General features: G+C 41.8%; 1 protein-coding gene across 1 annotated transcript in view; it reads left to right on the top strand.

The window, feature by feature from the left end:
• The first annotated feature begins 318 nt into the window (after positions 1-318).
• The window catches only part of GAREM1 (GRB2 associated regulator of MAPK1 subtype 1), a 66,376-nt gene continuing 49,297 nt past the window's right edge, over positions 319-17,397 (top strand). Inside the window, exon 1 of the mRNA XM_053467449.1 lies at positions 319-658. Within this exon, the coding sequence (XP_053323424.1) occupies positions 547-658 (112 nt within the window). The 5' untranslated portion in view covers positions 319-546. The remainder of the gene's footprint in view (positions 659-17,397) is intronic.

Below are 17,397 nucleotides of genomic sequence, written 5' to 3'. Positions count from 1 at the left end.
GTAAACGTGCAATAAGTTAGCTGGGGCGGGATATTCAGCCCGTAAAGGGAGATAAGCTCCTTCTGGGGTGTAGACGGTTTAACCCTCTTAGTTTCGCAGGGCTCAGAGTCCGCTCTGGTGGCCTTGGCAGTGAACGCTGTCCCTTCTGTACCGATGACCCTGTTTGCGGTGCTGCGTGTGGCCGCTGGGGGGCGCCAAATGACTATGGCTTTGCTTTCGCTGCCAGCGCTCCTGCCCGTGCTGTGGATCTCGGGAAGCGTCTTCCTGTGGAAGGCTGCTTTGGGAGGCGGTCTCCTGGAGCCGCACACCCTGTTCATTAGTCAGTGCTGAAGCGCTGTTATGGTTTTTCTTAGTGTCCGCGGCGGAGGAGCGCGCACTGTATCACAGGCACACGACCGGGATCTCCGCTCCGTTCCCGGTGACCTCTGCTTGGAATGAGGAGACCATGTGCAGCATGAGCCCCAGCTCCGAGCAGACCAGCGCCAGCTGAGTGCATTCCTTCCCTGCCCCGTGGAGCCCCATCCCCGTGTCTTCTGCCGACACAAGATGGACCTCTCCGCCCCCTCGTTGAAGGATGTAAAGTGGAGCTCGGCCTCTTTCCCGTTGGATTCGCTCGTTAGCTCGTACCGTTTGCCTCAGCTGGTCAGACTGGACAGCGGTAAGTCGCTACAAAGACCACCCATAGGGGCTGTGATTTCTGGGGTAACGCGGTAATTGCACTTATAAGGTATAATATATATATATATATGTATGTGTACATTTGTATACTATATATATGTATATTTATATATAACGCACAGGGCAGGCGGTAATGATAATAGACCCCGTAGCGCTCCTGGCCGTGTCCGGTGTATTGTACCCACATTTGGCCCCTCTGGCCCTCAACATGTGGCCCCTGCATTATCCGTGTGTTACTTTCTTACACTGTATCTAGAGCTCCTCAGAGTCTCCATGGCAGCTGCCATGTTGCCGTAATAAATAATAGCACAGCGCAAACGTGATTGGGTGGCCCAGCCCGGGGCATCACCGGTGACGTAGATTGACATGAATGGAGCGGAGTGGAAGGCGCCTTTTACCTCATAGAGCGGTTCGGTGAGCCAGCTGTGGCGTCAGATGCCTGGAGGTGAATGCAGTGTGTTTAAAGGGACACTTTGGGGTGTGTTCATTACAGTGCGTGTCTGCGGGATAGGCTCCTTCACCGTATAGTGTGGAGGGCTTCTGCAGCCGCAAGAGTTTGGCTGACTCTGTATAATGCACAGTTATATCAATGTGTTCTCATTAAATTATACATTTTACCGGCCCAGGCTAGCCCGTTGTGATGAACGAAGCTAGTGGCATTGGCATAATAAGTAGAGGAGCGAGGGTTCCCCCTCTCACTCACACCTTCCCTACCTTTAGTGAATAAACCTCTTTGGTCTGTATGCTTATTATACTGAACTATACATATACCGTATACCTGGTACGCTGGACTATATATATATATATATATATATATATATATATATATATATATATATATATATATATATATATAATATATATATAATATACATGAATGTTAGCCATGGAGCCAAGAACATAATTCACTCTGTGGATGAAAGCATTTCTCTCTGAAAAGCCCCTGTCCCCTACACACTAGCCTCTTCACACACATTTATTAACCACTTAAGGACAGAAGCGGTTTTAGTGTTTTTTTTGTTTCACTGGAATATCTCTAGTGTCTGCACACGAGGTGTGTATGTAGTGTGTGTTTTGTGTATGTATTGTGTTGTGTTTGTATTGTGTGTGTTCATGGGAACATTCATATAAAATATCAAGATAGACACTGGAAAAATGGAAATGTTTATTTCTAAATTAGACACAGCTAATGTAATTATAATAAGTAAATTGTGTGTAAAATGACATCACTGGGTTCCTTTTAAATATTTATTTTTAACTTTTATGCTCATTTGTTTGCTTTTTTACAAAACCCAGAGGAACTTTTTTACTCTTCAACGGAGCCGGGCGTTTTCAGGCTGTATTATCTCCTAAGGGGTTATGATATTCTGCCGTTTTGGTTTCCGGTGTAATAGTTCTGGTTTCTCAAAACATTGATGGTTGGGAGCCTGTTACAGATGCTAATAAGGTGGATATGTAATGTGAAAGTATTATTTTGGTAAAATTCTGTTTTAGAGTACTTTATTGCTCCAAGAGAAGATTTGTAACCACCTAGCTGCAGACGTCAGGCAGAAATATAAAATGACTGGTTATTATTGTATTATATAGCACCAGCGTATTCCCCAGCGCTGTACAACTGGCAATTTAAACATGTCATCTGTGGTGTTGGGGAGACTACAGTTTTATATAAATCTGATGGGGTTATGAAGAGGATGTATTGTTATACGGAACCTAATCTTAATCAAACGGTAATGATTCTGTCCCTATGTTGCAGCTAGCGATCTACAAGAACAGATTCCTCGCTTACATATACAACAATTACTGAGTGCAAGCAGGCTTGATTTGAAATCTATTTTTTAAACCATTAAAATTATAAATTGTTGTAGTTCTGCAGCGTAGGTTTGTGTGGCGTCACGGTGCTGGTAATAGCGGCACGTTCTCGAATAGAAGAAGAGTTTAACAGCAGCTAATAACCATTTGCTCCGTTTTTTTCGTGGTCGATGGTCTTATATTCTGGATAGCCGTATGCCCACCATTACAGCTTCTTCTGGAAGGCTGTTCCATTTATCTACCTGATTCAGTGCAGTAAAACTCACATTACAACCGAGCCTATGTCCCTCTAGTTTTACACAATGGGGTTTAGTCATTAAATTGGGAGTTGATTATAAAAAAGCCATGCCTTGCAACTTTCTCTACAAGGGAAGCTGAGCTGGCCCTGCATACTGTATAGTTCACTCTAAGTATCACCCCGTTAGTGTCCAAACTATTCTTAGAGCTGAAGTTCATGGGAGTCTGTGAGTTGAAACTGCAAATATCCATAAGACTCCCCCCCTCCCTTTTTTTTCTTTTCTTTCTTTTAGTGAATAAAGCCCTGTGACTTCTCATCTGAACGGTTCTCTCTTTGATCTAGTGCTAATGCTGCTGGCTGTTTAGCTCTAATTACTTCAGCCTTTCTAAAGATTCCTTTGAAGGCCATTTGTTTACACAACGTCTAAGAGTAGAGATATTTTTTTTACGCATTGCGTCTTTAAAGTTACTGAACAAGTCGCAAAAATCCAGAACATCCTGTTAATTAGAATCATTACAGAGCGTCTTTAATGTAAATAACCCGGTGCTATTGCACAGCTTGACAATTAATTTTGGTTTATTCCTCATGCCTGTAAGTAATAAGCCCTGATACTTGTTATCCAATGCGTCTGAAACACTTGGTGCTTCCTTGGAACTTCCCATGTCCATAAGCAGGCTGCTTCCTTATATGCAGCCCACAGTGTACTTGGTACTGTAACAAATCCTGAAACCTCTAACTTAAAATATTGTTTCATTTGTGCAGAGATATAAAATATTTTTACACCATATTTTGTTTTTGTGCAAGCACAGATATAAAATATCTATAACTTTTTGATGCCCCATATAAACCTTACTAATTCATTTTATACATGTGGTTTCACAGGGTATATGATTGTATGATTGGAAATTATATATATAGATATCTCTCTCTCTCTCTCTCTCTCTCTCTATCTATCTATCTATCTATCTATCTATCTATCTATCTATCTATCTATCTATCTATCTATCTATCTATCTATCTATCTATCTATCTATCTATCTATCTATCTATCTATCTTCACCCTGATAATGTGTATAAACACAACATATGTAAGGAGGGCAACAGTGGCATCTTAGGTGCTGCCATAACCCTGATTCAGGGCATTGCCCCCAGCAGCAGCCTTCATGGCCGAGCGCTGGAATATGACATAATAGAGTCGTGTTCTGCCAAGCACTCCAAACTACAGGGGCTGCTGGCCAGGCATAGTCCCCCATAGTGTCAGTGGGCTGTTTGGGAAGATCAGAGCTCTCCCTTGTAACCGGCCCATAAAGTAGAAATGCACCTGGGGCCGAAAGCTCAATGTCTGCCCCGCTGTACCTGCCGTCCCGGGCCTATGCCAGAAAACGCCGGTGAATGGCAAAAGGTGAACGCAAGACGGCTATCACAATGAATACGGTACACTTAGTTGCGTATGCTGTGTACAGGTGGAGCACAGATTGAGTAACAACTCCTTGACGTATCTTGTCCTGGCCAGCTTCCCACTCCCAGCAAATCCGCAATGTGATTAGTAATGCACGTCGTATACATGCTGCTATGCTGAATGCGGAAATTGTAAGGAAGATGAGATGGGAGGGAAAGTTGAGTTTTTCTTTCTTTTCTTTTTTTTTTTCTCAACGTTTTTCTAAAACAATGCAAAAAAGCACGAGAAATGATTACAAGCTCACGAGCGCGGCCCTCAAAAGTCCACCATTCCTTAATGAAACTTTGTATAGAAGGTTAGATGGCAAGCTCACAGGCATGTTTCTCGTCACCTGATGTGTCTGTATATGTATCTTTTTTATGTTAATGTATAATGAGTTGGTCCTTAAATAAATAAAAACATAACATTTAATAATAATCACACAGATAGTGATGTGTGGTTTCAGCCGCAGATAATTAACACATGTGATTGCCTGGGTTTAGCTGCCTTTGTTACTGAATAGTGTGTCTGAGTTGCATTGTTGACTCATGCTGTCATCTGTTCAACTGTTACATCATTGGATTGGAACATTTTCATCCTTACAAACCAGCAGCAGCAGATTTAAGTGATGTAGGACAGTATGACTAAACAGTACCGTCCTGCCCAGCCCAAATAAGTTTACAGTTTTACTTTTGGCCGTGGATACAGAGGCCCAGTAGCCAAGGCTTCAAGCCCTTGACATCTCAAACTACCGGTTCATGATTCAGGCTAGAATGCCTGCTTTGTCACTAAAAGAGCTGATGCCTCCACATGCCTCAGGTCCCGGGGCATTAAACCATGCTGTCCCCACACTCTTTACCGCGCTCAATCAGAAAGGCACCATCATTACCTTTTAATCAGGCATTCAGTCAGCTCATCCGACCATCAGGAACCCTTGATTTGTATGTCTGTTTATATATTGCATAATTGACAGAATCTCTTTGCTGACCTCATTATGTGAAGGAATTGCATGTGAAGGAATGTAACCCCTCCTCTTTAAATATGCTTTGAATTACAATCTGACAATACCTGTCACACCGGTCAGTGCCCGTGTAAAGAGCTGCATTGCCAGTTTCGACGCAGAAAGAAGAATGTTCTATTAATCTGCGTGTCTAAATACAGCTACCAGAACGGCTGATGCTGAGTATGGCGAGCAGTCGTAATGTCTGATAAGGGATCTGTCCTACAGGGACGTGTGGACACGACTTGTTCTGGGCAACGGTCCTTCCCCACTAAGCCTGATCATGAGTGTAGGGTATAAACTCTCCAACTATATTTTATATAACACCCTGTCTAGTGTGGACTCATTCCTGGGTCTCCTATAAACAAAAAGTACCCCCCTCTGTCTCTAGTATTCCCTATATCTTGCCCCTGTCCTTATCTGCTGTCAAATTCTATGTTTAGAATGTCTCTAGCTATGCAACCCAGAACCCTGCTTGCGTTTTCAGTGCTTTGCAAGTCCCTCAGTGCACCATTTTCCCTTTGGATTTGTACAAGTGTATTATTTTACGTTTATCAGCTTTGAACTGGAGCTGCCACACTCTCCTAATTTACCGTATTTGCTCAATTATAAGACTACCCTGATTATAAAATGACCCCCCAAAATCTGAATATTAATTTATGAAAAAAAGAAAAAGCCTGAATATAAGACGACCCTTTAGGAAAAGTTTTATCAGTAAATGTTAATTCATGTAAACTATGTGAACAATTGTTTGTTAGTCAAAGCTATGATTGAGACAAATATTTTGTTTTTATTTCCTTTTTCAACCTGCCTGCCCCAGTTTTGCACATCTGCCCCCAGGCTTGCCACTCTGCCCCAGAAATGCATTATACCCCCTATATGCCACTTTGCTCCATGATATGCCTTTTAACCCTCTAAATGCCGCTGTGCCCCAGGATACAGCTTCTAACCCTCTATATGCCACTGTGCCCCATGATATGCCTTTTGACCCCCTATATGCCACTCTGGCATTTAGGGGGTCAAAAGGCATATTATGGGGCACAGTGGCATATAGGGAGGTATAGGGCATTTCAGGAGGCAGAGTGGCGAATAGAGGGTTAAAAGGCATTTCTGGCGGCAGAGTGGCATTAAGGGGGTTAAAAGGCATTTCACAGAGCACTCTGTCTCCAGAAATGCCTTATGCCCCCCCATTTAACACTCCCTCCCCCTCCCTCCTCCAAACTTACCGGTGCTTCCGAGTCCCCCGGTGCTTAGTCGTAGACAACTTCCGGACTCAGAAGCACGGGTAAGTTGAGGGCGGGGGGCATAGCACAGGAGGATCCAGGTCCCCTGCATCTGAGTCCCCGGTGCTTAGTCCGGGCAACATGTAGAGCTCTACGCGAAGCACTGGTAAGTTGGGGGGGGGGCGCCATACACAGGAGGATCCAGGTCCCCTGCATCGCTGCAGGGGATCTGGATCTTAGTCTCATAGTCAGACCTATTTGAGGTCTGATTATAAGACGACCCTGATTATAAGACGAGGGGTATTTTTCAGAGCATTTGCTCTGGGGAAAAAACCTCGTCTTAGAATCGAGCAAATACGGTACTTAGGTTGTTTCACCGTCTGGGATGTCTACCCTGTTGCAGACCTTTGTATCATCCGCAAAAAGACCTACCTTACCGTTAAAACCTTCTGTAATATCACTAATAAAAGATATAAAAAAGCATGGGTCCCGATTACCGATCCCCGCTAGTAACGAGTCCTTCCTTGAATATACACTGCTGACTAAACCCTCCAGTCCTCTGTCGCTCGGCCATTATCTTATCTATTCAGCTACTATAATAACAAGACCCAAACTCTGCAATAGTTTTGGGTTTTTTTGTTGCTGAAGAGGTTTTTTCTAAACACTGTCTTACATCATAACTTATCCCAGCTCCCACCTTACTGCCTTTCATTTGGGCCTGGTTGTTTTGTAAAATGTTTGAATGATTTCTGTACTCCTTTTATGGGTCTACCAGGCAGGGAGTTGTATGTTGGACAGGACTGAATTATGGTTTCTGCCAAATGCATATTTCAGCCTCCGTATTTCTGAGCCATATGGCTGAGCTTGTGAAATATCCCACTAATCTGTGGTGTTTGAAAATGATGTCACGCAAGGCTAGGTCTCTGTGACCCAGATGAGTAGATATGTAAAGAAGTAATATACTGATGTGTCGAGTGCTACGTACAGGTCTGTGTAATTTCACTGGCGTGAAGAGGTAATCTGTTTTTTACAGAAATGTTCTTAACCCCTTAATGACAAAGCCCGTACATGTACTGGCTCAAAATGCATTGTTTTCAATGGGTTTAGGGAGGTCAGACTGTTTGCGGGGTATGGGTGTATCATGGTGTTTTTCAGCCATAAGAGCTATAATACTGGGAAAAACAGCTGACGGTGTGTTTATACATTTAACTTTGTAAATAAATTGTTTGCATTTTTTAATGCCTTACTCTATTAAATAAATCAATAGGTCACAAGTGTTTTGCTAAAGCCTGTGTCCACATCTGTAACTGTGCGTGTATATATACGCACACATAACACCATTTATCCTAATAAATGTTTGGAGTCAACGTTTCAAAATCACATCTAATACATATAAGTAAGTGTAGCTTTACGTCCTGGCCATGCAAGGGTTAATTAGCATTGGTTGTGTTGGTGGGAACAGCATCTGAAGTGTGGGTGGTTGGTATCTTTAACATCTATTTATCACTAATTAAACGGTACTTGTCCTTGAATGCTCTGCCAGCCGCATGCGTTTATAATATATATTCTAGACCTACAACATATGAGTGTCGATTAACTGCGTTAATGTGATTAAAAATAAAGTAATAAACAAGTTATTTGCGGCAGTCACATCCTCAAGGAGCAGTTTCTAGTTATTCTGTATATAAGACAATCGATGCATTTTATTTGGAAGAAAACTCAGAGGGATTAGTTTGTTGTGCCTTTTCTCTGAAAACACATTTTCCTTTTTAAAAAAAAAAAAAAAAACACCAAATCAATTGACGAACACGCAGTACATATTAAATAAGCAGCCTGTTCTTGAGATGAATAATGTTTGGGAAAGTGCAGTAATTTAATTGCGGGGCGTGTGCAGGGTTGTTTTGTGTGGGTTTGCCTATACAGTCTAAGATATCGTTTGAGGTGTGTGCGAAGCCAATGTGAAATGTTGAGTATTAACATCCCAGCCTAACTACCATTCAATCTCATTTAACTCCTTCCTAGCTGCCTCTACAGAAAGCAGGGAGCATACTGTGGTATGCTTCTTGGACGTGCTCAGTAGAATGCCCATTCTTCTCAAAGAGAATCAAGCTGCATTTAATATCTTATTTTAAATGAGGCCAACTAATATGTTTGTGCCATTCATACCGCGCAAAAATACCAAGCTGGCTCGCAGATTTGTGCGTCCCGAACTTCAAAATAAATTAGCCAAATCCTGATGTACATTCCGTGCATTAATGTATACCATTATCCACTAGACGTTTCTTCTATGTACTCCGCTTCACTATAGAGGTTAAAGCTTTTCTCACAATAGGTAGTGTTTCAGTATGACCAGAACGCTCGGGGTCGCTTCTGTTTTTAATGCTGTGCTGTAACTTTCTGTGCTGTACGTTTTTTGTTTAGGTATATTTACCGTATTGGCTCGAATATAGGCCGCACTTTTTCCCCCCACTTTAAGTCTTTAAAGTGGGGGTGCGGCCTATATTCGGGGTCTAGCGCCTGACGCCCGGGACATGCAGTCCCGGGCGCCGGGCAGGCAGCGGGGTTAGGATACAGATCCCCCGCAGCGGTGCAGGGGACCTGCATCCTACTCCCCGATACGCTCAGACAGCCTCCCCTGCCAGCACTTCCCACGGGGGGGTGCCGGCACGGGAGGTTGTCTAAGCGCAACGTGCGGACCGCCCCCCCCCCCGGACATACCGGAGCAGACTCCCGGGTGTCTTGCGGGGCCGGCGGGGGACGTCTTTTTTTGTTCTTAATCCATTGGACTATTTTTATGGCCCCCTTGTGCTGTGCAATTACAACATTCATAATTTTCTTCAATGCAAATTTAGCTTTGGGGGGGGGGTTGGTAGATTTTCAGTGTTTAAGTATGTGTTTTTTTTTTTTCCTTTTGTTTTTCTCTTTGACTTTGATGACTTTGACATTGTGGAATCTTAATGGGTCACATTTTGGTTGCAGTGTCAGACAAATACTCAGCGTATGCTGATAGTCCAACAAGCGCTATTAATCAATTCTCTGTCCTTCATATCAGAAGTAGATCCACTGTTCTATCCCAAGGCAATATCTGAATGAGGCAATGACATATTAAATCAGAAAGTATGTATAAGCAGCGAGGCTTAAATTAACAGACCGACACCAGACGCAGTCTGTTTCTATCAGTAGTAAGTAATCCTCTGCACTCTTCTGAACAGAGATCCTACCGATATTTAACTGTCCTCAACTCTTTTGTTGGAACCCTTAAACGACTCCGGCATATAAAGATGACCGGAACTTATACGGCCTAGCAAATGTATAGGTCACTAGATCCACATTATTCCAATTATCTTATTTCCTCTCCCTAGGATTGGGGTGGATCTTTGTGCTTCTGAGTGTGCCCTGGCATTTATTGCGTTCCTAATGGTTTCGCGGAGGTCCTGTATGCCGTGGAAGTGAGGATATAACCTTAGTGAGGAAGTAAGGATATCCTGTAGGAACATATCTGTTTCACAATAACTGTAGCAGTTATTGTGAATAATCAAGAACACTCATCAGAATTTTAAAAATTAAAAAAGGAAAGCACTGACTGTAAAATCTATGGTTGACGAGGACAAAAATATCAGCATAATAAACGACCTCTAGAGAATACAATCAAAACCACACAAGTGTCTGCGCACCCAAATAATAAGTGAGTAAATTATATGTGCAACACAAAAATAATATGTACAAAAATACCCTTCCAGCGAGAGTTCCCACACACGGTATCCAAAAGGTTCATATATAAAAGGAAGAGAAAAGAAAAAAAATTATGGTGTAGTATATCAAAGTACGTTTTTAAAAAAACGCTATTAAGCAGATCGGACCCTTACAATTTAAAGGGCATAAATATGCCCATACATAGAGTGTGATGATCTCCTTAGGAGCTTCTTTATCCCACACTGGTACTTGTAGATAAAGAAGGTAGGCAGCGGAGGGGAGTAGGTAAAAACGATAATTTTAATGTATAAAAGAAAGGCAAACTTGTTGTCCTCCGTTTCGGATGTCACAGAGTCCAGGCTTCAAACTTCGTAGCAGCGCTACCACAAAGAGACGCCGTCTTAGTCCTCTGATCCACTTCCGTAATGCTACTCCTCCTCCCAATGTCGTCAACACGCACTACGCGTTTCGCTTATCGCTTCATCTGGTGCATGCAAGTTTGCCTTTCTTTTATACATTAAAATTATTGTTTTTACCTACTCCCCTCCGCTGCCTACCTTCTTTATCTACAAGTACCAGTGTGGGATAAAGAAGCTCCTAAGGAGATCATCACACTCTATGTATGGGCATATTTATGCCCTTTAAATTGTAAGGGTCCGATCTGCTTAATAGCGTTTTTTTAAAAACGTAGTTTGATATACTACACCATAATTTTTTTTCTTTTCTCTTCCTTTTATATATGAACCTTTTGGATACTGTGCGTGGGAACTCTCGCTGGAAGGGTATTTTTGTACATATTATTTTTGTGTTGCACATATAATTTACTCACTTATTATTTGGGTGCGCAGACACTTGTGTGGTTTTGATTGTATTTAATTTGGAACATTTTGGGGAGTTTGTTCCTGTGTTTTTGCAGCACCACTTCACCAGAAGGTGTAGCATTTATATTTAATTAGAATATTGCGCTTCACTTTTTTTGTATTTTGTCCTCTAGAGAATAGTCTAGTACTACAGTCATCAGATCAGATGGAAGACATTTACCGGATATCAGTATGAAGGGTCAATGCCGTCAAGTTTCTCCTACTTGAAGGACTAATCTGTCCTTTTTGTAAAACAGAATTCAATGGGTTAGGCCAGGCTGAAGGAAGAGTGACTTAATTATACAGTATACAGGGCCAGCCAAGCTCTTCTTGCAGCAAAAGCTCGTTGGCTTTTCTTCAGTGAAGGCAGTAAACAGAAACCCAAGTCTTCTGCCAAGTCCTCCTTTAGTTAAAAAGACCCCAAAGTCATTTGCATTAATTCTAGACTTTACCTTTCCATTTTCTGCCTGTCTTGGCATCGAAACCACATGGAGTTAATCACAGAATAATTTATTCTGCTTTATGTTCAGGTTGCGCATAAACGCTGGCATAACTGCTAGCCTCCCTCTATTCAATTATTTATTATGGATGAATATTTCATCACAATTGTTGTAATGCTTTTTATATTTTAACCATGTTATTACGTACGATTAATTATACCTCATAACAATACCTATATATATATATTATCGAATTTGAAAAACTGCTAGGTCCTGCTGTGCCAAAATACTCTGAGATTATGTATTCATTTTACTTTTGGTCATTAAGTGCCACATACGATATATATATATATATATATATATATAATTTCCCTGTACAGAACAGCACCACAACAGTCTCCTGGAAAGAATGTTTTGCTTTTTTTTTTGCTCAGAGTGTAACACTTTTTGTGTATTCAAATAGCCAGTGCAGGTTTTTCAAGCGTTTCAGAACTATAAGCGTGGCTGGCATGCCGTGTATTGTAATTTTCTCTCCGTGGAATATACGTTCCCATGCCCTTTCTGTTGGGACTGTCGCACCCATCCTAGTCTGTACACCTTGTGCTTGTTCATGTTATTGACATAAATATAAATTACCTGATACATAGCTGTTTGTGGAAATTAGTTGGTGGGGTAAGAACGGAGAAGACTTGAGCACAGCATAGCTCCTTATTTAAAAAAATCCCTAAAACATTTCATTGCGAAAAGAGCAGGCGACGAAAGCTGCATTCTTCCATCCACCGCATTACGGAACTGCTAGCGGACTATGAGCCGCTTTACCTGTAATCGGTAACATCGCCTACTGAGTGTCTTCCCCTACTGTTTAGCTGGATCGCCATTCTCTATGCAAATCTCTAAATTGTAGACGTATGCTGCATTGTTACATTTAATTAGTGATGCATTCCTCGCCCCTCTGGCGCCTAAGGGTTAATGTTTTGGTAACATGCTATGACAAAACCGTAAGAGGGGAGGGTGTAACATTACATATATAATATTCCCAACAGAAAGTCCATGTTAGCAAATTACATCTGGAGATTACGTTAGAGGACAGGCTTGTCTTTATTTGACATTTTTGGCCCCTTGGTAACAAACCGTACTTTTCTGGACTATATTTCCATGCTTCTTTATCCCATGAGCAGAGAATTGACTTTTGTTCTGTTATAGGTCTCCAGACAGCTTTATTTGCTTTTTCGCAGAGACTCTGGTGTCTTGTAACGTTAATTTGTACGTATGTAAAAGCTATAATATCTAACTGTTCGGTCTATTGCTCCAGGAAGCTCACGCTTTTAGGAAAAAATACTTATCCAGAGCAGACTTCAAATTATGATCACAGATTAGAATAAACCTTAATGATCTACTCTATAGCAATTCGGTTGGCTGAAAGGATGAATTCACTAAGCCAGGAGTTTGCCCCTTACTGATGTTACTATTTCTATACATATAAAGGGCATGTCTCCTTTGGGAATGGTCATGCTGGATGGGCTTGAAGCCAAGGACCAGGCATTGTGCACTTAGTGTGCTCTGATTGGTCATTGTCCCGCACAGCGTTTCAGTTCCTACGGCAAGATGCATTTTCTGCGCATGTAGACAAGGAATTTGTGCTGCATGCTACCGGGACAAGCTATGGTAGACCCATTTTATTTATATACCAATATATTCTGTAGCACTGTTACAATAGGGAGCGTTGGTGACCGTTAAAATTGGCAGTAATGGAACACATACCGGCACAGAAGGAGGAGGGAGCATTTTCTCCTGTGAGCTGACTGTCTATTAGGAGGTTGAAAGGAAAGGAGGAGGACTGCTTGGGTGTGGAAGACATGTAGGGGTGGTCATATGGAGAAGTTGATTGTGGGGATAACAGATGGTTCCTTTTTAAGATGAAGGCTGTGTGATTCACCTGAATGTAACCAGTACAGCAAAGAGAGATGCAAGTTCTGAGTAGGGTGGAGGGGCCTGTTAGGAGAGTATTGACTGATAAGAATATATCGGTGGGTGCAGTGTTGTTGATTGTACTGTAGGTCAGAAATCAGGAGTGAGGAGAAAGTACCAGACTAGATACTAAAGGTATGGTTACAAATGTAGGATTTCAACCAGGAAAGAGCCAAGTCATAGATTACAAACCCTCCATTACAGAAGAGAAGGAGGTGGTCAGCACAGTGTCAAAGGCTGCAGAACGAGGATAAGAAAGAAGAAGTGTTTTGTTTTAGTGGTGAGGAGGCTGTTAGTGATTTTCTAGCGGAAAGATGTTGGGGGGAGTGGGTTAGGGTGGCCCAAGAGCTGAAGGGACGCAAGGTGGTTGTTGGATGGGGATGTAGGATCTTGGGAAGGTTTCTTGGAAAGAGATAAGGGTGGGTGAAAGGAAACACTTGGAAGAGATGAGTTAGGCTACTTATTACCACATTGGAATGATAAGATAGGAGATGTGAAGGAATAGGTAGTGAGGAAGAGAGCAAAAGGACATCAGAAAGGGAGAAGGCAGTGTAAGTAATTCAAATAATAGTGAAAGCATTAATTGTCTGTCTGTACATTGCAGACAAATAGACAATTTGGTGTTCCGTGGCACACCACTACCACCAGACATATACAGTAAATGCCTTTATAATATTGTAGTGCCTTAAAAATAGAACAGAAACACACGAAGGATAAAGAGACACGCTCATATTTGCATAGAATAGCAAGTGTCGCCTTTCTAAATCACCATTTTTGCATGCAAATGCATAAATTCATTATAATTGTATTGATCAAACTTGCAAAGTATGCATTCTTTGGTTGGGCTGTATGAGAGGTTAGACTGTCCTTATTACCTGAAAGGAGGGTGTTCAGAGCGTGGCAGGGGAAGAATAAGAAACAGGGATTTGGATTAATGTTTTAAAACCAAAACATGGCCTCAGAGCCGGCCTTAAGTGTTCTGGCGCCCTGTGCGGACTACTCCTCTGGCGCCCCCCCATCCCAAAAAAAGGAAAAAAATCTCCCCCCTCTGCCCCTTCTCGCTACCTTGCCCTATCTCACTGCCTTCCCCCCTCTGCCCCATCTCACTGCCTTGCCCCATCTCTGGGAGGCGTCCGTCATCCCGCTCTGCCGCGGTGCGCGCTTCACAGCTGAGCGCCAGAATAATTCCGGCGCTCAGCGCGAAACATCGGCACCGCGACGGAGTCACGGAGAGTGACAGGCGCCAAGCAGTTGCTGAAAACTTCATGAGAAACCGCTCGGCGCCCCTGCCCGGGACTTAAATGAAAACACCGGGGGTTTTTTTGTTTAACTTTAACTTTATTTAACATCCTCCATGTTAAATAAAGTTTGAAAAACAAACAAACAATGTTTTAATTTAAGTCCCGGACGGCGCCCCTGCTGCCATGGTGCCCAGTGCGGTCGCACACCCCTAAGGCCGGCCCTGCATGGCCTTGCTAATTCTCAAAGATTCAGAACTAATATGTTCTATATTAAAAGGAACAATCTTGTTTGTGTAACATTTCTGACTGCCTGTGATGAGATGTGCAGTCTAACAATAGCTGCTAGGAAACATGGATTTTTCCAGAGATGTTTTAACTGGTATAGTGATGCCTCATAAAAGGCCTTTAGGAGTATAAATCAGTGCAGCTTAATGAAGGTCACCTACAAGGGCAAGGTATTGATCCCCCAGCTCTGTGAATAGTAAAGCAAGTAATAGGAGACTTCATTGATGACTCTCATGAAGAATGTGAAATGGCCCAGACATCACTTTGCTGAGTTAGTCGATTCTTGAGAAATGCGATCTCGTAGGAACAAGACAATGCAAAAAGCACCTGCAGACAATCCAGTTTATCTGCTTATGTCATTGAAGTCTGCAGAATGGAGCACGCTGTTTTTCTTTTCTTTCTTTCCACAAAATCAGATTTTCTAATTTTTATAGAAATTATAGGACTCATAAAAGTAGGTTTTGTTTTGTATCATTTTAATAAACCTTATTCCAACCGCAGAGCCAGAAAGTTTCTCTGGAAAGATATGGACTAAGAATTTCTGTTTTATACAACAAGGTGGCATGCCAAGGGCAGGGCGTTTTTGGAAGATTTGGGTATGATTATAGAGCAAAATACATACAATATAGCAAACATTAAGCAAAAACAAAACAATGCAATATTGTTAGACCTATCAAGGGTTACCATTAATAAAAAGTACTTCCTTCATGAGAATATAAAATATTTAGCTTTTTTTTTTTTTTTTTTTATTGTCCATTAATGTATGTTATGTTCATTACAGGTTTACATGATACATTTATTATGTTTGAGGTTTAAAGCTGTTTTTTTTTTTTGCATTTTTTTGTCTATGAATTGTGTACACCACTAATCAATGTGTCTCAAACAAGACACCTCTGATTTCTTGGCTCCTATGATTTGTTACCCCCACAGTATTGGGAGACACAAAGGCTGCTCATCCCTAACTTTGCTATTACAATATCTATTATTTTTACATTATATTAAGCATATATTTTGGTTTATTCCAGATTCCATCCATTATGTCATACTTATTTGACAATTCTCAATTAGTTGTTAATTTAAAGTTCTGATAATCGTATGAGGCTCAGGAGAATTTTAGGTCAGTTATCTGCGGCTCTACAGAATGTGCTAGCAACAGAGCCAATCTTACCGGTCTGGCAGCTGCCTAGAATAGAAGGACCCCGGGGCAACCAGCAGTCACCCCATAAAACGCTCCCAATGTGTGGGAGTAGATCTAGTGACGGCCAGGTAGCCTCAGCGATGGGGACGCACACGAGGTGTTATCTTGTTATGTTGCATTTCTTCTTTAATATCATGTAGAGATAAGACAATCTTTAAAATCCAAATTGATCATTATTATCTCGGTGAAACTGATTACCGAGCAATAGCGAACCCTCAAAGCTTAAAGCTCGGACGCAGATTTCAGCTAATCACCGCTATATCCTAGCAACCAAACAGGCAATTAAATGTCCCAATTAGACTCAACTCCAAATAAATGCCTTGTAGCCTTTTCATTCCTCCAATATCCGTAATCCACCCCAACGGTCTAATCTGGGCCACGTTAACCCTGTTGGTGCTGATGCAGTATATTCCTGTTAATCAGGTTTTGTTCGGCTAGGCAGTTCTAACAGACCTCACTGATCTATCGTGAATGGTGTTTTTAATCTTTTTGACGTTTAAAAGCTTTCGCCCTCATTCTATTTTGATAAAGCAACGTTTGAGGGAATCCAAATACACCGCATTCAGTCAGTGAGGGGACTTCAGTATAGTTTATACAGATCCAAACACGCTATTACTGGAGGCTGCCCATACAGCGCTACGGAATTTGATGGCGCTATATAAAACAATAAATAATAATAAAGGAGATGGTCCCTAACTCATGTTTTATAGGAGATCCCGTGCATTTTATTAGTGTTTCACAGAGGCCTAATCCTATGTATGGACTTCTGTACGTTTAACTCCTATTTTTAGGAGGTGACTCAGTCTGAAGGTCTGAAAGCTCCTTGTATCATCATTGGCCGTTCTGTTGACATGGTTCATGAATTGGGACTGCCAACTCTTTTCCATTTACATCTGCGAATGTATGGGTTCTAACCATTCAAGGAGAGGGATGAAGTTGACTCTAGTTCCCATGGTTTTTATGTACATTTTTCTAGCCCAAACAGGGCTTCTGGTTTAAATTGTAAAATTGCTTGTCCTCGTCCCTGTTGGGCGTTGATTATGCTAGTATTCATGTTATTTTTAGTCACTCTTTGCTCCTGTTTTCTCATCCCTTTGTTTTTCTTGAGTTGTTCCTGTAAAGTTTCTTCAGCTGACGTTACATGATGCACAGCTGTTCCCCTAGACATTCAGCCATCTGGTTTAATAGTCACTTGTGGTGAATTTAAAATAAAGCCTTTATTTTAGACAACTCCAGTGAATTTCTACTGTAAGCTGGTCTGTTGTGGCCCTGCATAATGAATAGTTAAATAGTGAAATTACAGGACCTTCAGTGAATGCTCAGCCC

This window comes from Spea bombifrons, chromosome 5, assembly GCF_027358695.1.
Source record: "Spea bombifrons isolate aSpeBom1 chromosome 5, aSpeBom1.2.pri, whole genome shotgun sequence".
NCBI classification, from domain to species: Eukaryota; Metazoa; Chordata; class Amphibia; order Anura; family Pelobatidae; genus Spea; species Spea bombifrons.
This window is presented reverse-complemented; position numbering and strand designations above follow the sequence as displayed.